Source organism: Schistocerca cancellata, chromosome 1 (genome assembly GCF_023864275.1).
Source record: "Schistocerca cancellata isolate TAMUIC-IGC-003103 chromosome 1, iqSchCanc2.1, whole genome shotgun sequence".
Taxonomy (NCBI): Eukaryota; Metazoa; Arthropoda; class Insecta; order Orthoptera; family Acrididae; genus Schistocerca; species Schistocerca cancellata.
The window spans coordinates 460,404,447-460,427,327 of NC_064626.1; the positions used below are offsets into that span (position 1 = coordinate 460,404,447).

Sequence of the window (22,881 nt, forward strand, 5' to 3'; positions counted from 1 at the left end):
GTTGTTGTTGTTGTTGTTGTTGGTGTACAAAAAGCAGTTTCTGAGTGGCTGTATGTTACAGAATATGGCCGCAAAGTAGAGTGGATCTATGGTACTTTTTCTTCTTTTATCTACTCCTTCTCCTCCTCCTCCTCCTCCTCCATGGGAGTCAGCAGGAATTTAAAATGAAATCTTCAGAAATAAATACTTCATTAAAGTAACAATACTTCCCAAGCAAAAATGACAGTATACCAACAGCATCACACAAAGTATCCCTCCTTTACACCCTAACCATGAACAATGACACTAAGAGATTGTGAGGAGAGATATTTCAGATGAAAGCAGGTTGCTGAAGCTTTTCAGACCAAATCATCCTTCAGACTAAAGTCAACAACAGTATAACAATATGAAACAGGTTACTACTGTCTTACACATTGCCATCTCCAAGACTTTTGATAATACTTATAGCAAGGATATTGACCTGTAATTGTGTGATTACTCTCTTCCTTTCATTTGATAATGAGAGTTCACTGAAAATATGCGCGCTAACTGATCATGTCTGAAAAAAATTGCTCAAGTGACTGCGAGTCCACTTGATGTTTCACCATACCTATGTGAATTTTTACTCTTCAGTTATTTAATAATTGATTTTATTTTTCCCATGCATGTTTCGTATATAATCATCTTAGAATGCTTGCATTTTAAAAGTTGTATGTTTAAAAATTCTGAGTATGTCTGTGTACCAACAAAATTAATGTTCAACTTACTAACAATAAAAGGAGATCAGTTTTAAGAATGTTACTTTCTTTTGTTATTGCAGATAGTTAAAGATTACGAGAGTGGACTGTTCATTACACAAGTTCCTGTGGAGTATACAAAAAGGCATAGTGAATCTCTTCCTGACAACTGGGAGAAAATAATTAGTAACTGCCCAACCATATCCATGGATACGATAGCAGGAAAGACAATTCTGTGGCCAGTACAGGCTTCACAAGAAACACAGGTATTATATATAAGATTTTTGTTAACACCTAGTAGGAAAATTGTCTTTAAAAAAAGGTGACATTTTTCTATGAAGTAAACAGTGCCTTGAAATTTTTCTTACAGAAGCATTATACTGTAGTAGACTAATGAAGAAATATGACTTTAAAAAAGTCTGTATTAAACTGCTCTTTCACTACCAGTTAAATGATTTTTATGGAACACGTCAGAGCATAAGAATGCAGTTAAAGCTTGGAAAATAGTCACATTACCCATGTAATGCACCACCTAGTATATTGCCGACAACTTCCTTTCCTACAATAACAAATGGGAATCACAGTTCCCATCTCACATTTTTGTGTTCTAGAACACAACTTTTTGATTTATTTTTTAAGACTCTGTGACTGTCCTTTGCTACTATACACCACTGGTGACATGGTAGATCAAGTTACCAGTGTAGACAGTTCGTGATAGCTCATCCTGACAACTGATGCAAATGTAGAATGTCGAGCAGGTTTTGTAAATGATCATTGCTGAACCGAACTTTAACTGACAACCATTTTCTTGACTTGACAGTCACAATGAGTTAAATTTTGTTCTTATCACATTGTTTTTCTCTGTTTCATTTCTGCACTCTTTGTTTTTTGTTTTCTCTTCAAAGTTGTTTACTTTTTGTCTGTCATGCCTCCACTCTGTTTCTTTTCACTTATATTTACCAGCAGAGTACAGGTTATTGTGTGTAGCATATTACTGGTAGAGAAGGTTTTCAGTGCAGCTGGGCTTCCAGAACTTGTTTGGCTTTCTGAGGTGCTCTCTCTCTCTCTCTCTCTCTCTCTCTCTCTCGAAATCTGGTTTGGAATAGCTACTCCTTCCTTTGCTAGCTCTGTTACATTTCTATATCAACTAGGGATCAGTTCATGTTTTGATAGTATTACCTACATCCCTCATCCCTGTAATTGGTGAGAGGAAATGAACAGACTTCACTTCAAAACTGGCTAGTTGTTTCAAGTGCGCAAGATGAAGTGATGCCTACTAAAGTAGAAAAAAATGTCATTTTGTAAGGCAGAAGGTGCACGTCTCTTGTTACATCATTACACAGCCACATTTAATAATTTCTATCAGATCCCTTTTGTGGCCTTCATGTTTTTTAACTTGTAGTTCTGATGGTGATGGTAGTAGCAGCAACAGTAGCAGCAGCAATGGAAAATGGCCAGTAAAATTGATAAAAGTCAATATTTTTCATATTGGTCAGTTTTAATCTTTATTTTTCAATATTGGTCTGTGAAGTCAGTTTTATTCTTCCTCCTTCCAAATTGGACCGTGTAAAACTCAACACATCTTGGCCTTCCTTTTCCTCTCTTCCCAGAATTTCTTCATTCTTTCAGTTGCATTTTTCTCTCCTCCTCTCAACTGTAATATGTGGACCTTCTTTATACTGGTTCCTCTTCATATCACTTTGTTATTGGCATAAGTGACTAAAATGGATAACATATTTTTGCGAGTATAGATCACACTCTTTTCCCTAATTTGTTGCTTCAAAAATCATGGTGTGGCCTATAATTGAAGTTTTCCACACTCAGATCATAAATCGTCAATTTCTAAATGAAACGTACACATATATTGTGTATTGAAAAGCTTAATACAAGAGCTGTTCTTAAGAAAAGAAAAATGACTTTCTCACAAAACTGTGTTAGCTTGTTCGTACATCTTGTTCACTTTCTAAAGAGCCACAGTGTGGTGACTAATGCAAGTCACTTTCTTGACATAAATTGAATGACCTCAAGTCAGTATTGACAGCTGTTTCAGTGCGGCCAACATAGCCAACCATTGTTAGCAGATGACAGTGTGTTCAATGCATGCTTGTAAACGGAAGCAGATGTACGTAACACGAAATTCCATATCACAGAAATGATACATGCATTTGAATTACGTGTGTTTTAGGTTAGATGTGTTTTAGGTTAGATGTGTTTTAGGTTAGATGTGTTTTAGGTTAGATGTGTTTTAGGTTAGATGTGTTTTAGGTTAGATGTGTTTTAGGTTAGATGTGTTTTAGGTTAGATGTGTTTTAGGTTAGATGTGTTTTAGGTTAGATGTGTTTTAGGTTAGATGTGTTTTAGGTTAGATGTGTTTTAGGTTAGATGTGTTTTAGGTTAGATGTGTTTTAGGTTAGATGTGGTTTAAATTTGATGATGCATTAGATGAAACTACTCTTTGCTGCAGAATACGTAACAGTTAGTTCATAAATCAGTTTTATTGTTAAGGATATTTGAAAACAGTTCTGCTACTTCTAAAGGTGTGTCTATTTTACTTCGCGCCAAGATGATTTGAAATTCAGTATATAAAAACAAAGATGATGTGACTTACCGAACGAAAGTGCTGGCAGGTCGATGGACACACAAAATTCAAGCTTTCGCAACCAACGGTTGCTTCGTCAGGAAAGAGGGAAGGAGAGGGAAAGACGAAAGGATGTGGGTTTTAAGGGAGAGGGTAAGGAGTCATTCCAATCCCGGGAGCGGAAAGACTTACCTTAAGGGGAAAAAAGGACAGGTATACACTCGCACGCGCACACACACACACACACACACACACACACACACACACACACACACATCCATCTGCACATACACAGACACAAGCAGACATTTGTAAAGGCAAAGAGTTTGGGCAGAGATGTCAGTCGAGGCGGAAGTACACAGGCAAAGATGTTGAAAGACAGGTGAGGTATGAGCGGCGGCAAATTGAAATCAGAAATTAGCGGAGATTGAGGCCTGGCGGATAACGAGAAGAGAGAATATGCTGAAGGGCAAGTTCCCATCTCCGGAGTTCTGACAGGTTGGTGTTAGTGGGAAGTATTCAGATAACCCGGATGGTGTAACACTGTGCCAAGATGTGCTGGCCGTGCACCAAGGCATGTTTAGCCACAGGGTGATCCTCATTACCAACAATCACTGTCTGCCTGTGTCCATTCATGCGAATGGACAGTTTGTTGCTGGTCATTCCCACATAGAAAGCTTCACAGTGTAGGCAGGTCAGTTGGTAAATCACGTGGGTGCTTTCACACGTGGCTGTGCCTTTGATCGTGTACACCTTCCGGGTTACAGGACTGGAGTAAGTGGTGGTGGGAGGGTGCATGGGACAGGTTTTACACCGGGGGCGGTTAAAAGGGTAGGAGCCAGAGGGTAGGGAAGGTAGTTTGGGGATTTCATAGGGATGAACTAAGAGGTTATGAAGGTTATGAAGGTTAGGTGGACGGCGGAAAGACACTCTTGGTGGAGTGGGGAGGATTTCATGAAGGATGGATCTCATTTCAGGGCAGGATTTGAGGAAGTCGTATCCCTGCTGGAGAGCCACATTCAGAGTCTGATCCAGTCCCAGAAAGTATCCTATCACAAGTGGGGCACTTTTGGGGTTCTTCTGTGGAAGGTTGTGGGTTTGAAGGGATGAGGAAGTGGCTCTGGTTATTTGCTTCTGTACCAGGTCGGGAGGGTAGTTGCGGGATGCGAAAGCTGTTTTCAGGTTGTTGGTGTAATGGTTCAGGGATTCCGGACTGGAGCAGATTCGTTTGCCACGAAGACCTAGGCTGTAGGGAAGGGACCGTTAGATTTGGAATGGGTGGCAGCTGTCATAATGGAGGTACTGTTGCTTGTTGGTGGGTTTGATGTGGACGGACGTGTGAAGCTGGCCATTGGACAGGTGGAGGTCAACACTTCAAGGAAAGTGGCATGGGATTTGGAGTAGGACCAGGTGAATCTGATGGAACCAAAGGAGTTGAGGTTGGAGAGGAAATTCTGGAGTTCTTCTTCACTGTGGGTCCAGATCATGAAAATGTCACCAATAAATCTGTACCAAACTTTGGGTTGGCAGGCCTGGGTAACCAGGAAGGCTTCCTCTAAGCGACCCATGAATAGGTTGGCGTACGAGGTGGCCATCCTGGTACCCATGGCTGTTCCCTTTAATTGTTGGTATGTCTGGCCTTTGAAAGTGAAGAAGTTGTGGGTCAGGATGAAGCTGGCTAAGGTAATGAGGAAAGAGGTTTTAGGTAGGGTGGCAGATGATCGGTGTGAAAGGAAGTGCTCCATCGCAGCGAGGCCCTGGATGTGCGAAATATTTGTGTATAAGGAAGTGGCATCAATGGTTACAAGGATGGTTTCCGGGGGTAACAGACTGGGTAAGGATTCCAGGCGTTTGAGAAAGTAGTTGGTGTCTTTGATGAAGGATGGGAGACTGCATGTAATGGGTTGAAGGTGTTGATCTACGTAGGCAGAGATACATTCTGTGTGGGCTTGGTAACCAGCTACAATGGGACGGCCGGGATGATTGGGTTTGTGAATTTTAGGAAGAAGGTAGAAGGTAGGAATGCGGGGTGTTGGTGGGGTCAGGAGGTTGATGGAGTCAGGTGAAAGGTTTTGTAGGGGGCCTAAGGTTCTGAGGATTCCTTGAAGCTCTGCCTGGACATCAGGAATGGGATTACCTAGGCAAACTTTGTAAGTGGTGTTGTCTGAAAGCTGACGCAGTCCCTCAGCCACATACTCCCAACGATCAAGTACCACGGTCGTGGAACCCTTGTCCGCCGGAAGAATGACGATGGATCGGTCAGCCTTCAGATCACGAATAGCCTGGGCTTCAGCAGTGGTGATGTTGGGAGTAGGATTAAGGTTTTTTAAGAAGGATTGAGAGGCAAGGCTGGAAGTCAGAAACTCCTGGAAAGTTTGGAGAGGGTGATTTTGAGGAAGAGGAGGTGGGTCCCGCTGTGACAGAGGACGGAACTGTTCCAGGCAGGGTTCAATTTGGATAGTGTCTTGGGGAGTTGGATCATTAGGAGTAGGATTAGGATCATTTTTCTTCATGGCAAAGTGGTATTTACAGCAGAGAGTATGGGTGTAGGACAGTAAATCTGCCTACACTGTGAAGCTTTCTATGTCCTGTAACCCGGAAGGTGTATACGATCAAAGGCAGAGCCACGTGTGAAAGCACCCACGTGGTTTACCAACTGACCTGCCTACACTGTGAAGCGTTCTATGTGGGAATGACCAGCAACAAACTGTCCATTCGCATGAGTGGACACAGGCAGACAGTGTTGGTTGGTAATGAGGATCACCCTGTGGCTAAACATGCCTTGGTGCACGGCCAGCACATCTTGGCACAGTGTTACACCATCTGGGTTACCTGGATATTTCCCACTAACACCAACCTGTCAGAACTCCGGAGATGGGAACTTGCCCTTCAGCGTATCCTCTCTTCTCGTTATCCGCCAGGCCTCAATCTCCGCTATTTTCTGATTTCAATTTGCCGCCGCTCATACCTCACCTGTCTTTCAACATCTTTGCCTGTGTACTTCCGCCTCGACTGACATCTCTGCCCAAACTCTTTGCCTTTTCAAATGTCTGCTTGTGTCTGCGTATGTGCGGATGGATATATATATGTGTGTGTGTGTGTGTGTGTGTGTGTGTGTGTGTGTGTGTGTGTGTGTGTGTGTGTGTGTGCGTGTGCATGCGAGTGTATACCTGTCCTTTTTTCCCCCTAAGGTAAGTCTTTCCACTCCCGGGATTGGAATGACTCCTTACCCTCTCCCTTAAAACCCACATCCTTTCGTCTTTTCCTCTCCTTCCCTCTTTCCTGACGAAGCAACCGTTTGTTGCGAAAGCTTGAATTTTGTGTGTATGTTTGTGTTTGTTAGGTCGTAGTTGCCTTCTTACATGTTCTGTTTCACTCGTTCACCAATGCACCCATGAAAACTATCCAATGCAAGCACTGAGTTTGGGTAAAGAAGAACTCCTGGCTGCTTGTTCCAGACTGCTGAAATCCAGTCTATGACCAGTTCCTTTGTCACCTACCCCTGTCATGAGCTCTTACAATGATACTGGATGGGAAGCTTTCTCCCTTGATGATGGTTTTTCGATTAAAAACCACATATGGTGACAATTTTCATCCATCAACCGTAATGCTTAATGTCAGCTTGCACCACTGTTTTCCTGCACCACATTGTATTTATTTCCATGATGTATTTGCCTATGTTATTTGCCGTAGTGCTGCTCGGCGTATCAAAATAGATATTTGTTTGTTCGGCAGTCCCTATCTGGGAAAATAAATAACTGTTTTTGCGTCAGAGTTGGCTTACGTAACACTGAAACGATAATAAACTGTTTTGAGGCAGGTTTTGTGCAATTGTAGTTCTGCAACAAACGGATAGATTGTTTTGTTGCATAAATTGCCGAGCCCACCCATATGAAACTGTAAGTTCTACTGGCAAAATATATCTTCTGCTTGCTAGTTTGCAGCCTTCAATTTGGATAATTTCTGTTGTAATGGCTTATCCACATTTTCTATTTTGAATTACAAAGTTGAGCAAGTAGTTTTCAACAGTTGGATATTTACACCGACTTTCCAAAGTATTTAGGAGTTTCTGTCCGGTTCCACACCAATGATTTTTTTGCCCCCCCCCCCCCCCCCCCACCAACGACATGAAATATGCATACAATTTCCCGCTTTCCCCGTTCCTTTGTGTAGCTGATAACTTGAGCTGCAAATTTCACCATGTAACTTGTACGCTCCTTTCCCAATATTGCTCATGTACCAGACATCAACTTTTCACTCGCCCTCAACTTTCTTACTCTGTCCCTTGAATTAGTCATGTCACCAGACCTCCCAATATCTCCATGACACACATACCAGGTGTAGACTGCCTGCCACCTAGCAGCAGGGTGAGTGAAGCTACATTATAGTAGACCATTCTATTCTGTCAACTTGAGTTTCACTGTAGTAATGTGAATGTTGGAAAAGGGGCATGACAGAGATGCAACTTAAAGTAGCGGCTGAAGGAACTTTCTCGTACACTTAGTGGTGTGGCCTAAATTGAAGATTTACTTTTTATTATAATCTTGTGTCAAAAGTTTAGGTGCAGAGTATATTTGCACGTGGACTATATTTGCGCATACATGATACCTTAAGAGCTATGAGCAATTGTTCAACTTTCCTATTGTGAAACACATCTTTTCTACTGAACAATTGCTCATAGCTCTTAAGATATGATTTTTAGAGTACACATTTACCAGACAGTTTTTCTTGTTTACTACTACTGTTCCCAAAATATGAAAATCAAAGAGTTTGCAGTACAAGAGGTCCACTGTGAGTAGTATCAGAACAATTTCTGCTTACAGAATTCAACTTGGACTTTTTCAGAGCAGGATCCCTTCGCCTTCTCAGTCATCCCTGAAAGTGAAAACAACGCAGACTCCAAGTTGGAATATCAACAATAGTAGGAGAATGATAGCTACTCAACATAAAGATGACACATTGAATTACAGGCGGGCACAATGAAAAGACTTATGCATTCAGCTTCTTCAGAAAAGAAAACACACACACACACACACACACACACACACACACACACACACAAAAGCAAGCTCACCAGATGTACGCATGACCATCTTACATCTGTGGCAGCTCAGACCGGACTGCAGCTGACATGTTAATCGACAATCTCGAGTGGGACAGGGAATGGAGAGGGGTAGCAGGATATGTGTGAGGGTGGAGAAGAGTGCTTTCTGATTGAGCATGTATGGGTAGATGGAGGTAAGACAAGACGCTAGGCCCAGGGCCAGGAAGCTTTGGGGCAGGGAATTGGGAAGGGCGGGGATGGGGAGCAAAAAAGGAGAGGATAAGGGATGGGGAAGATGGGTGGTGTATTGGTGGAGGGTGGCATACTGTGAGGGTGCAGAGTTGTGAATACAGACGTAGAAACTGTTCGGTGGAGCCTGCAGTGGCAGTTATCTCTGTAGGTTCAGGCCAGGATAATTTTGGGAGTGGAGAATGTGTTGGAAGCATAACTCCTGTCTGCACTTTTCTGAAAAAAAAAAATGGTGTTGTAGGGTGGGCTCCAGATAGTCTAGGTTGTGAAGCAGCCATTGAAATGAAGCATGTTTTTTGCTCGCGTATCATGTCGTTTTTGGAAACCCAGACTCTACTCTGTAGGTATCAACATGGATTCCGGAAACAGCGATTGTGTGAGACCCAACTCGCTTTATTTGTTCATGAGACCAAGAAAATATTAGATTCAGGCTCCCTGGTAGATGCTATTTTCCTTGACTTCCGGAAGGCATTCGATACAGTTCCACACTGTCACCTGATAAACAAAGTAAGAGCCTACGGAATATCAGACCAGCTGTGTGGATGGATTGAAGAGTTTTTAGCAAACAGAACACAGCATGTTGATATCAATGGACGTTAAGGTAACCTCTGGTGTGCCACAGGGGAGTGTTATGGGACCATTGCTTTTCACAATATTTATAAATGACCTAGTAGATAGTGTCAGAAGTTCCATGCGGCTTTTCGCGGATGATGCTGTAGTATACAGAGAAGTTGCAGCATTAGAAAATTGTAGCGAAATGCAGGAAGGTCTACAGCGGATAGGCACTTGGTGCAGGGAGTGGCAACTGACCCTTAACATAGATAAATGTAATGTATTGCGAATACATAGAAAGAAGGATCCTTTATTGTATGATTATATGATAGCGGAACAAACACTAGTAACAGTTACTTCTGTAAAATATCTGGGAGTATGCGTGCGGAACGATTTGAAGTGGAATGATCACATAAAATTAATTGTTGGTAAGGCGGGTACCAGGTTGAGATTCATTGGGAGAGTCCTTAGAAAATGTAGCCCATCAACAAAGGAGGTGGCTTACAAAACACTCGTTCGACCTATACTTGAGTATTGCTCATTAGTGTGGAATCCGTACCAGATCGGGTTGACGGAGGAGGTAGAGAAGATCCAAAGAAGAGCAGCGCATTTTGTCACAGGGTTATTTGGTAACTGTGATAGTGTTACGGAGATGTTTAGCAAACTCAAGTGGCAGACTCTGCAAGAGAGGCGCTCTGCATCACGGTGTAACTTGCTCGCCAGGTTTCAGGAGGGTGCTTTTCTGGATGAGGTATCGAATATATTGCTTCCCCCTACTTATACCTCCCGAGGAGATCATGAATGTAAAATTAGAGAGATTTGAGCACGCACGGAGGCTTTCAGACAGTCGTTCTTCCCGCGAACTATACGCGACTGGAACAGAAAAGGGAGGTAATGACAGTGGCACATAAAGTGCCCTCCGCCACACACCATTGGGTCGCTTGCAGAGTATAAATGTAGATAGAGATGTAGATGTACATTCAGCTGCATGTTGTGCCACAGGGTGGTCTACTGTGATCTTCGCCACAGTTTGGCAATGGCCATTCAACCTGGTAGCTTGTTGGTGGTTGTACCAATATAGAAAGCTGTGCAATGATTGCAATAGAGCTAGTATATGACGTGACTGCTTTCACAGGTGACCCAGCCTCTGATGTGGTAGGGCAGGACAGGACTGGAATAGAAGGTGTGAGGGAGTGGGTAGGGCAGGTTTTGCACATCGGTCTTCCACAGGGATAGGATCCTTGTGGCAAGGGGTTGAGATTGGGAGTGGCATAGGGAAGGACTACGATGTTGTGGAGGTTGGTGGGCAATGGAACACCACTTTAGGAGGGGTTGGAAGGATCTTGGGTATGATTGCCCTCACTTCACGGCATGATGATAGGTAATCGAAGCCCAGGCGAAGGATGTCGTTCACTTGTTCCTTACAGCGTAGAACTGGGCAACGAGAAGTGTACTCTGTGGCATGTAGGGAAATGGCACAGCAGACCTGTTTGTGAACTAGGTCTGTTCCTTACAGCGTAGAACTGGGCAACGAGAAGTGTACTCTGTGGCATGTAGGGAAATGGCACAGCAGACCTGTTTGTGAACTAGGTCTGGGGATAGTGCTTGTCTGTGAAGGCCTTGGTGAGAACTACAGCATACTGGGAAAATGGAATTGTTCTCTCAGCAGTTTCGCCATCTCCAGGTGGCCATGCGCTAAATGAGTGACCTTTTTATTATTATTATTATTATTATTATTATTATTATTATTTTTGCTGGGCAAGGAATGGCAGCTGTCGAAATGCAGGTATTGTTGTTGATTGATGGGTTTAATGTGGACATAGGCGTGGATGGAGCCACCAGGTAGGAGGTGGAGGTGGAGGTGGAGGTGGAGGTGATCAACTTCTAGGAAGGTGGCATACTGGGGTGAGGAGGACGAGTTAGAGCAGTTGGGAGAGAAGGTTTTGAGCTTGTGAAGGAATGAGGATAGTGTGTCTCGGCCCAAGCCCGGATTGTAAAGATATCAATATATGAAGCTGAACCAGACGTGGGGTTTGTGGTTTTTGGAAGCTAAGAAGGATTCCTTTAGACTGTCCATAAACACATTGGCATAGGATGGTGCCGTGTATGTGCCCATGGTTGTGCGGTAAGCAGTTGTTTGTTAGGATGAAGTTAGTAAGGTATGTGGACTTGGAGTCTGAAGGACGTTGGTGAGATAGTGTTCAATAATGACAAGATCCTGATTATGAGGCTATTTGGTGTGTAGGGAAGAGACCTCAACAGTCAAGAGTATGGATCCAAGATACTTTCAGATGGTGGGGAAGGTGGAGAGTTGGCAAAGGAAGTGTTTGGTGTCTTTTGTCATGGGAGGTTAGATTTTGAGTCATTGGCTGGTGGTGTTAGTCAGTGAATGTTGAAATTCTTCAGTGGGGGAACAATAACCAGTCAAAATGGGGCAACCAGGATTGTTGGGATTGTGGTCTTTGGGGAATGTGTAGAAGGTGAGCGTGCAGGGTGTCTTAATGGGGAATGGGTTCAGGTTAGAGCCTAAGGCTTTAAGCAAGGATGTGAGGTTATGTTAGAGTTCTGGGATGAGATCACCCTGGCCGACTTTATAGATGGAGTTGTTGGATAATCGGCAGTGGCCTTCTGCCAGGTAGTCACTGTGATTCATAACAATAGTGGTGTAATGTTCGTCTGCAGGTAGGTTGATTAGATCAGAATTTTTTTTTAGGTTGTGAATAGCTGTCCCTTCTTTGGCTGGAAGGCTGATGTTCTTCGGAACGGACCCGAAGAAGGATGGTGAGGCCAAGTTGGAGGTAAGGAATTCCTGGAACGTGACCAAGGTGTGGTTGGATGGGAGTGGTGGTGATTGGATCACAGCTGGATGGTGGTGTGAACTGAGAGAGGCAGGGTTCAGTATTGGGATAAGGTTGGCTTTGGTTGGAGAGATAGGTGGCAAAGAAATGTTTCCATTACAGGGATCGGGAAAAGGAGAATGAGTCTTTGACAAGTCCAACATAGTTAAGTTTGGGTGTAGGACTGAAGATGAGGCTTTTGGATGGGAATGAACCTTCCTGTGGGGCTGAGGGTTTTCATGGAAAGGTTAACAATAGTGTTAAGAGAGCATTTTGGCTCTGGATTGAGTGGAGTCCTGGGGGATGTGGCAGGTTGAAAAGGTAAACTAGCCACGGTCTGGAGGTTGTGAGGTTTCAATAAGGAGGAGCATTGTGGGTAGGATATGAGTTGGATAGTGGTGTCCCAAGGTGGTAGTAGGATGCCGACAGGTTAGATAACATATGTAAGTGGTGTCTAGAATGCTATTCCTGCTCCTGGAGAGCAAGGTGAAGGTGGAGGTCATTGTGAAAGCAGGGCTGGGATCCAGAGAAGGAACTTTTATGGTTACCGCACTGAGAGGAAGGATGGGGATTCTATGGCTTAGACAGCATTTGAGGAACAGAAGGTGGGACTGGGTTTTGGTGAGGGGAAGGGATATTTTTCGGAACTGGTGCAGGAAGATATAGCAGAGGTCCATTGTTAGTGGGAGGGTGTTGGGGGAAATGGGGATGATGCGGAAATTGGCAAATGAAGCTTTTAGGTAGCTGTGAGGGGAGCTGGATAAAAGAAAATGTGTGTAAGAATACATACAACAGTGTAAGGAAATGATGGTTTGCTACTTACCATAAAGATGACATGTTAAGTTGCAGAATTAAAAGACACACACATTAGCTTTCGGCCATAGCCTTCATCAAAAAAAAGACACTCACCACTCATTCACACAAGAAAGCACACCTCACATACAGATGTCTGCCAGCTCTGGCAGCTTGGCCCGGAATGAAACTGTCATGTGGAATGGAGGCAGCACTCTGGAGGGATTGGGAAAGGGGAAGGAATAGCAGTGTAAGGGTGGGGGAAGAGAGGAACACTGTCTGGCAGAATGTGCAGGGACTAGATTGCCAACAGATGCAGTGTAGGGAGCCTGTGGGGCAGTGAGGTGGGAAAAAAGGAGTGAAAAAGAAGAGAAGCAGGGAAAGATGAGTGGGTGCATTGGCAGAGGGCGGCACACAAAGAGCGTAGGAGACAAGAATAGGGAGGAGGTGATAAGACAGAGGAGGTGAAAACTGTAGTGCGGAGGGTGTGGGAGTAGTGTGTTACTGTAGTTTGAGACTGGGATAATTTCGGGAGCAGAGAATGTCTTGTAAGGATAACTTCCATCTGCACAGTTAAGGAAAGTTGGTGGTCGAAGTAGGATCTTGATGGCTAGGGGTGGAGCAGCCATTGAAATCAAGCATGTTGCTTTTGGCCACAGTTTGATGGTGGATGTCCAGCCTGGTGGACAGCTGGTTGCTAGTAATGCCAGTATAAATAGTTGACCAGTGATTACAGCAATTATCTGACTACTCCAACTATAAACTCTGCCATAGTGATCCCTTCCCAGAATACCAAAATAACATCAAATGCCTGCTTAAAACATTAGGCCCTTCCCAGAATATCTCCCTGGTCTGTATTTCTCTCCATATCCCTGTCATTCTCCACAACCAACATTTACATGCTCCCCCAAACTCCACAAACCCAACAATCCTGGATGTTGCTTTGTAGCTGGTTATTGTGCCACGACTGAAAGAATTTGTCGTCATTGTCCAACACCTCCAACCATTTTCTCAAAATATAGTCTCCCATGTCAAAGATACCAACCCCTTCCTTCACCAGCTCTTCACCATCCCCACCACTTTACCTCCTGGATCACGGTTGATGCCACTTACCAATACACCTACAATCTTCACACCCGTGGTCTTTCCGCTATTGAACACTACCTTTCCCATCGTCCATCTGACTCCAAACCCACTACCTCATTCCTGATACACCTTACTAACTTCATTCTAACATACAATTACTTCTCCTTTGAAGGCTAGGTATACAGACAAATCTGCAGCACAGCCATGGGCACCTGCGTGGCACCCTCCTATGCCAACCTGTTTATGGGCCATCTAGAGGAAACCTTCCTAGCCTCTGAAAACCGCATACCCCTGGTGTGGTTCAGATTCACTGATATCGTCTTCATAATCTGGGTACAGGGACAAGACACCCAACCGTCATTCCTTCACAACCTCAACACCTTCCCTCCCATCTGCTCCACATGGTCCTCCTCAACATTGATCACGTATCATCATGCCCTGAAATGAGGTGCATTGTACCTAAGGTCCTTCCCACTTCTCCTAAAGTGGAGTTTTGTTGCCTTCCCAACCTTCCCAACCTTCCCAACATCCTAGTCCGTCCCTACGCCACTCTCAAACCCAACCCCTTTGCTACAAGTATCATATCCCTGTGGAAGACCTGCACAATCCACCAGCTCAGCACTTTCTATTCCACTCCTGTCACAGCTTATCCTACCTTGTCAGAGGCTGGACCACCTGTGAAAGCAGGCTTGTCATACACCACCTTTGCTGCAACCAGGATCAACAGCCATTGCTAAACTGTGACCAAGAGCATGGTAGAGCACCCTGTGGCACAACATACAGCCGAATATAATATGCTCTTCTGGATCCTCCTCTCTTCCACCAGTTTTTCTGATCCGTGCAGATGAGAGTTACACCAACACATTCTCCAATGCCGAAATTATCCTGTTTCCAACCTACCTTAACCTACTTCCATCACACCTTCCACCCAATAGTTTCCACCCCCTCTGTCCTATCACTTCCTACCTATTCACTTCCCCTCACCATTGTTGTGTGCCACCTTCTGCCAACGTATCCGCCGTCTCTCCCATTCCCTGTTCATCTCTTGTTTCCAATCTCCCCACCCCCTTCGTGCCCCACAGTCTCCTGATGCTGCACCTGGAAGTGTTGTCATGCCACCATCTAGTCTCTGCAAGCTCCACCAGAAAGCGCGAGTCCGGGGGTTAGAATAGGCCCGAGGTATCCCTGCCTGTCGTAAGAGGTGACTAAATGAAGTCACACACTTTTCAGCCCTATAAGTTCAGGTTCCATTTTATGGTTTGACCTGCCACTTTCCAAATTCTACAGAAGTGCGGGCCATATGGGGAAGCACACCTTACGTGGTGCACGAGTTATCTATAGTGCCCTTAGATTTCATCTTCTGAACCTCTTGTCATGGCTTTGCATCTCCACCTGCAGTTCAACTATTTGGGCGAGGACACTTTCCGGGGTATGTCATTTTCTTCCATTGTCCCCCCCTCCCCCCAAATGACTATTGGATTTCTCTGCACTCAATATCCAGCACGGTAGCCAGTTCATTGTGGTGGTGCTGTCATGGACCCATTTGGTGGTAGCCCCCTCACACGGCAGGGATCGCACTACTGATGCCTGAGCTGTAAACTCCCCACGTTTGCCAAGGAGTAGATGCCTGCCTTCCTGGGGCATCAGGACTTCCAGCAACGGCCATCATGCCAGGTAGCCTTTGCTGTGGCTGGGTGGCACCCATGGGGAGAACCCCTGATCGGATCAGTGCAGATGACCTGCAATGAAGTGGACTAAGTCATCTCTTGCTGGTGACCGTACGGCATCAGCAGTCTCTAAGAAGGGCAAGATCAAGTACAATGCTGACAGATATGACCCTAAATCATTTCCCTCCCTCGCTGCACCATGGGAGGAACTTAGGGCTACAGAAGGAAGAGTGTCATATTCGCCTCTGTATTTAGTCTGTAGCAGAATGGACGGGGGCTCCTTTCTCCCTTTGAAGCCTCAGTTTTTTGTTGAACATCTTGAGGATACGTTTGGGGAAGTGACAGTGTTGTCCAAGATGAGAAGCAGTGCAGTCTTGATTCAGACAGCATCCCCAGCTCAATCCCGGGCGTTAATCGCTTGTGACCAGCTGGATGATATTCCTGTTCCCATCACTCTCCATAAAAGCGTCAACATGGTCCAAGGGATTTTTTTCTATCGCGACCTCTTTTTGCAGTCTGACGATGAGCTCCGCGCCAATCTAGAACAGTGGGGTGTTCATTTCATCTGGCGTGTTTACAGGGGACCCCAAGACAACAGGGTTGCTACCGTTGCCTTCATCTTGACCTTTGAGGGTGATTCATTGCCTGAAAAGGTCAAGGTGATGGTTTACAGCTGTGATTTAAACCGTACTTCCTTCCCCCTGTGCTTTGCTTTAAGTGCTGGAAATTTGGGCACATGCCTTTCCGCTGCACATCCAATGCCACACGTCGAGACTGTGGACGTCCACTGCATCCAGATACTACCTGTGCGCCGCCTCCCACTTGTATCAACTGCGGAGACCAGGACTTCACCTGCTCACCAGACTGCACGGTACTCCAAAAGGAGTGGAAAATCGAGGAAAACAAGACCCTGGACCGATGACTTACCAAGAGGCTAAATGTAAATTTGAACTAATACAACCATTCGTTTGACATCCACATATGCTGCAATGACAGAGAAGCAACAGTCTCCTATGGCTCCTATCGTGTGGAAGGGGTCCCTTGGGACCCTCTCTCCCAAGATCTCCACTAATGCCATGGCGGACACTCGCCAGTAGCTAAAGGAGCCAAAAGTTGCTGGATGAAGAGAAAGGACTCTCTGGTGGCTCCAACACCACCACTCCCTACCAATTCTGCACCTGCGGATGAGGTGGAAGTCTCAGCATCCCCTGAGGACCCTGGATCTCTGAAAGAGTTCCTTGGGTCACTCCCTCTGCAGGTTTCTGCTAGTGGAACAGATGACAGCCGCCAGTGGCTGAAGTGCCCAAAAGCAGCTGTTTTTAGGGCTTTACGCTCATCCTTAGTCCAGGAGACTTAATTAGTGAAGTCCTTCCAGCCAGGGAAACCCAAGGAGCAGTGAGAGAAATCCAAAAAGAAGATCCCCAACACAAAGGGAACTGCGGTGGCACCCACGCCACCACTACCTACAAGCTCTGCGTCTGTGGATGAGGTTGAGATTCTGGGGTCCACTGAGGACGTAGATCTTGCTGGACCCTCAGACACATTGGATATAGACAGCTCAGGCAATAAGTCGGTGGCAGCAGGTAACCCTGAGGTGTAAACTGCCTCATTGAGTGTTACATGCCTTCCCAGTCTCACGATGACATCATCCTCCAGTGAAATTGCGGCAGTTTTTTCCACTGTCTGGCTGAGCTACAGCAACTGTTAAGCTTTAGACTTGCTTCCTGCATTGCCCTCTAGGAAACTTGGTTCTCAGCAATGCGGACCTCTGCCCTCCGCATCTATAAGGGATATTAGAGGAACTGTAGTGACTATGATCGAGTGTCAGGTGGAGTTTGCATTTATGTCCTGAACTCAGTCTGTAGTGACACTGTGCTCCTTCAAACTCCTCTTGAAGCTGAGGCTGTCAGAATAAGGATGACACAGGAAATAACCGTCTGTTATGTATATCTTCCTCCAGTTGGTGAAGTACCCGTGAATGCATTAGCTGCACTGATTGATCAACTCCCTAAACTTTTCCTACTTTTGGGAGATTTTAACGCCCATAACCTCTTGTGGGGTGGCACTGTGCTTACTGGCCGAGGCAGAGATGTCGAAACTTTACTATCTCAATTCGAGCTCTGCCTCTTAAGTACTAGGGCCGCCACACATTTCAGTGAGGCTCATGTTAGTTACTTGGCCATTGATTTATCAATTTACAGCCCAGGACTTCACCCATCTATCCACTGGAGAGCACATGACGACCTGTGACCACATCACCCATCTTCCTGTCACTGCCACAGTGTTAGGCCCATGGACGCCTGCCCCGATGGGCTTTAAAGAAGTTAGCCTGTTAAACTTTCACGTCTGCTGTAACCATTGAATCTCCCCCACACGGGAACATTGATGTTATGGTTGAGCAGGTGACTACAACAATTGTTTATGCAGCGGAAAATGCCATCCCTCGCTCTTTAGGGTGCTCCCAGTGTAAGGCTGTCACTTGGTGGTCTTCGGAAGTCGCTGAAGCAATTAAGGAGCATTGGTGAGCTTTACACCGGCAGAAGTGGCACCCTTTCCTGGAGCACCTCATAGCCTTTAAATGGCTCTGTGCCCGCGTTCGGGCAGGAGTGTTGGGAGAGATATGTCTCGATCTTTGGGTGCCGTACGTCACCTTCCCAAGTTTTGGTGAAGAACAAACTTCTTTTCGGGTACCAGACCCCAACAGGTGTTCCTGGCGTTAACATAAATCTTTTGACGCAAACGTGATTGGTGAGCACTTTGCTCGAGCCTCTGCATCGCAGAATTACCCCCCAGCCTTTGACGCTCTCAAAAGGCGGCTGGAAGTGAAAGTCATCTTGTTCACGACATGCCACAGTGAATCCTATAATGCCCCATTTATAGAGTGGGAGCTCCTCAGTGCACTAGCACATTGCTGCCACACTGCTCCTGGGCCAGTTCAGACCCACAGTCAGATGATAAAACATCTCTCATCTGACTATAAGCAACATCTCCTCATCATCTTCAGCCTGATCTGGCGATGTGGTACCTTTCTATTGCCATGGTGGGAGAGCACCATCATTCCAGTGCTCAAAACCAGTAAAAACCTGCTTGATATGGATAGCTAACAGCCCATCAGCCTTACCAATGTCCTTTGTAAGCTGCTGGAATGTATGGTGTGTTGGCAGTTGGGTTGGGTCATGGAGTCACGTGGCCTACTGGCTCCATGCCATGGTGGCATCCGCCAGGGTCGTTCTACCACTGATAATCCTGTGCCCCTCGAGTCCATCTGAACAGCCTTTTCCAGACGCAATGCCTGGTTGCCTCCTTTTTTGATTTCCAAAAAGGATATGACATGACCTGACCTGACGACATCGTATACTTGCCACATTTTATGAGTGGGGTCACCTGGGCCCGCTCCCAATTTTTAGCCAAAATTCCTATTGCTCCGTACTTACCATGTCCCAAGTCGGTGCCTCCCATAGTTCCCCCCGTATCCAGGAGAATGGGGTCCTGCAGCACTCTGTACTGAGTGTATCTCTATTTTTAGTGGTTATTAATAATCTAGCAGCAGCTGTTGGGCCGTCGGTCTCACTTTCTCTGTATGCAGATGACTTCTGCATTTCTTACTGCTCCTCCAGAACTGGTGTTGCAGAGCGGTGCCTACAGGGAGCCAGTCACAAGGCGCAGTCATGGGCTCTAGCCCATGGCTTCCAGTGTCCAGCCGTGAAGTTGTGTGTCATGCACTTCTGTCGGCATTGTACTATTAATCTGGAATGCTAACTTAATGACGATCCACTCATGGTAGTGGAGATATATCGATTCTTAGAACTGGTTTTTGATGCTGGATTGACGTGGCTTTTTCATCTTCATCAGCTGAAGTAGAAGTGCTTGCAGCACCTCAATGCCCTCCGCTGCCTGAGCAACACCAACTGGGGTGCAGATTGCTCTACGCTGCTACAGCTCTATAGAGCCTTGTTCAGTCCTGCCTTGAGTATGGGAGTCTGGTTTATGGTTCGGCAGCACCCTCAGCGCTGAGTTTACTCGATACAGTGCACCACTGTGGCTTTCGACTGAAACAGGATCCTTCGTGACGAGTCTGGTGACCAGTGTCCTGGTTGAGGGCGGAGTCCCTCCATTGAAGGTTATGTCTGCACAACTGCTCGCCAGTTATGTTGCACACATTCGTAGTTCTCCTGAGCGTCCAAATTACCTCTCCTTTTCCCACCCCTAGTGTTTCATCTCCCGCATTGGAGGACCAGGTTGGGGCTTCCAATTGCAGTTTGTGTCCGATCCTCTTTTGGAACTGGAGTCCTTGCCTTTACCACCTATACTTGAGGTCCATTCACGTACACCTCCACGGTGTACACCTAGGCCGTGACTTTGCCTGGACCTTTCACATGGCCCTAAGGACTCAGTTAACCCCTTTCTCTCCGCTGTCACTTCTTCTCGATTCTTGACATGTACCGAGGCCATGAAGTGGTTTACACTGATGGATCGATGGCTGCTGATCACATCGGCTTTGCGTATGTCCATGGAGGACATATTGAACAGCATTCCTTGCCAGATGGCTGCAGTGTTCTCACTGCCGAGCTGGTGGCTATATCTCATGCTCTTAAGCACATCCGTTCATGCCCTGGGGAGTCGTTTCTTCTGATGGTAGAGCACTTGCTCGCGAAAGGCAAAGGTTCTGAGTTTGAGTCTCAGTCTGGCACACAGTTTTAATATGCCAGGAAGTTTCAGTAGAAAGTCAGTCTCTCGTCTGACAATTGCATTTGCATCGTGTAACATAGCGATGCCTTAAAGATATGAAGATATAAAGATATGAAGTTACTACACAATTTAAACAGTGTCTCTGTTTTCCACAAATTTGTGTTGGTTGGCTTAAGGCCTTTTCAACAATTGAATTACTTTAACTGCTCTCTTCCGCAAGTGCCTTGTTTCTAATCTCAGTCCTGTATTGCAAATATTGATGAGACTGATCTGTAGTAGGTGTGTTTGAGAATGAAAGGAGCTATTGCAATTGTGAGGTGTTTTAATACATATAATTATTACATATAATTATTTCACAGATGAAGTTGATATGCTCTTTTCATACAAGAGTTCATCCATCACAATGCCTAGAAGTTTATGTTTATTGAATGTTTCAGCAGCAGGCAGTGATTGAGCATTTATGTTCACTTGAGGTTGATTTTAATGTAAGAAAAACATCATCACTGTTGTGTTATGCTTATGTAGTTTTGGTTCATTCAAAATAAGATATTCTGTGATTAGATTTAAGTTCTTTTTATTGTTTTTCACTTCTAATAAAGGACATATCATCAGTTTAGTTCACCAACTTCAAGTTGCATGTGCTGTGTAATATTATTAATGTAACCAAGAAGAAAAATGACCCAAGAATGCTTCCACATGGGATTACATAACGGAATCTTGGATATCGATTTTAATATTGGGATCTTACCTTCATTCTTGCAGTTCAGCACATTGTCTTGTAACATGGAGATCAGAATTTAGGAAATCTGTTATTAGTCTTCTTATACCATATAGGTTCCTAATTTGCATATGAGAGCTTAATGATCACAATATTGAAAGCCCTGGACAAGACCCAGTGACTTAGTTTTGTTTATTTAGTCTATGCAATACTCTATGGAAAAAGTTTCTGCAGTTTGTTACTGCGAATTGTTATTTTTGGAATTCATGCTGCGAGATGTTCAGCGGCTTTTATTAACAGAAGAGATATTCCATTTGGCCAAGATTCAATCTTTCAAGTAAATTGTCAAATGTTGAGTTCAGTAAAATTGTCCCATATCTTTTTTGGCAGTGATTGTTGTTGTTTTTTTTTTCACACATTGATTGTACCTCATTGATTTTTCAGAAGTTCGAGAAAAGTCTTCTAACTACCAGAACTGACTGTTAAATAATTGTTAATGTGATAGGGTCAGCAGCTGTGATAAATTTTTTGAAAGATTTCTTAAAGCCTTCAGCTGCCATTCTCTTTATTTCCTGCGCAATTGTACAATTTCGGCCTTAGGCCATTTTCGAGTGTCCATAGTGGATACATTAGTGACATGTGCTTTTGATGTGGGAACAAGTCGTATCAGTAGATACGCTAGGCGCATTATAATTTACTTTAGGAATCATTTTTTAGTAGCAGATTGTGTCAATACATCGTTACTCCTACGACATCATGTTATGCTAATAAAATAAATCCGAGGTGTTCATGCTATTTTAGGAGCACATTACTTTCGAGCAGTTGTTGCAAAGCTCTTATATATATAATGTACTTAACACTAGGAAGATTATGCTTTTGTTCTTAGTTTAATTCAATTATCATTCGTCATTGGTGTAAATATGACTGTATGTAATTTCTTTAAAATAACTTGTAAATTTTGTTTTGTTACTGTAGGAGCCCATCATTTCTGAATAGTTGGTACAAAGATTTTATATATCGCATCTGTCACAGTACTCTGATGAAACAGTACTTAGAACTATGAGAGACAAGTTAAAACTGCTTTATGGTTGCATAAGAGTGTAGTGATAATTTTACATTCTATGCTTCTGTAATGCTTTGCCGTAGAATTGGTATAAAGTTGTCTAGAAATTTCCCATTTCGCAGGTCTTTTTGCTCATTTAAAACTCTGTCTGGCTGATCTTTTAGATGTATGTAAATTTCAATTTCTTCCATTACATCCATGATTTTTCCTTTCTGTTACTTACGTAATATTTAAAGCGCTCCATCTATATTAGGTATTTTGTTGTCTGTGTCTTTTAAGTGTGCAGCAAATGTGGATGGCTTATTGTTGTTTGTTCTTTAAATCGTGTACTAACTATTCTTCCTGTTTGCCCAATATAAAATTTTGGGCATCCTTCACAGTTAATTTTGTAGATTCCTGATTGCGAAAACGGTTCTGATTTCCATGGTATGTATCCCAACAATAATTGTAGATTGTTAGTGGTTCTGTAACTGGTGTATAATTTTGTATCCTTGAAACAGTGAGTAATTTTGTCATAAATAATACCTAGATATGGCCATACAAGAACTCTATTTTTCCGTGGCTCATTTTTGTCTCTAGTTAAAGTTATTTCATCTATGAGACTGGCATATGTTTGATTGGTTTTTGTTTTGAATGATGTGTGTACTAACTTTTTAGGATAACCATTGCTTATAGCTACATTTTGGAGATGATGTTCAGTTTTTAGTTTGTTTTATATAAGAGCTTTGCAACAACTGCTCAAAAGTAATATGTCTCTAAAATAGCGTGAACACCTCAGATTTACACTACTGGCATTAAAATTGCTACACCACGAAGATGACATGCTACAGATGTGAAATTTAACTGACAGGAAGAAGATGCTGTGATATGCAAATGATTAGCTTTTCAGA

The 22,881-nt window shown here is 44.2% G+C and overlaps 1 protein-coding gene across 2 annotated transcripts in view; it reads left to right on the forward strand.

Moving 5' to 3' along the window:
- Nucleotides 1-22,881, forward strand: part of LOC126177028 (tudor domain-containing protein 7-like) — a 231,172-nt gene that overhangs the window by 52,750 nt on the left and 155,541 nt on the right. For both annotated transcript variants that reach the window (XM_049924262.1, XM_049924270.1), the window contains exon 9: nucleotides 800-982. In XM_049924262.1, the coding sequence (XP_049780219.1) occupies nucleotides 800-982 (183 nt within the window). The remainder of the gene's footprint in view (nucleotides 1-799; nucleotides 983-22,881) is intronic.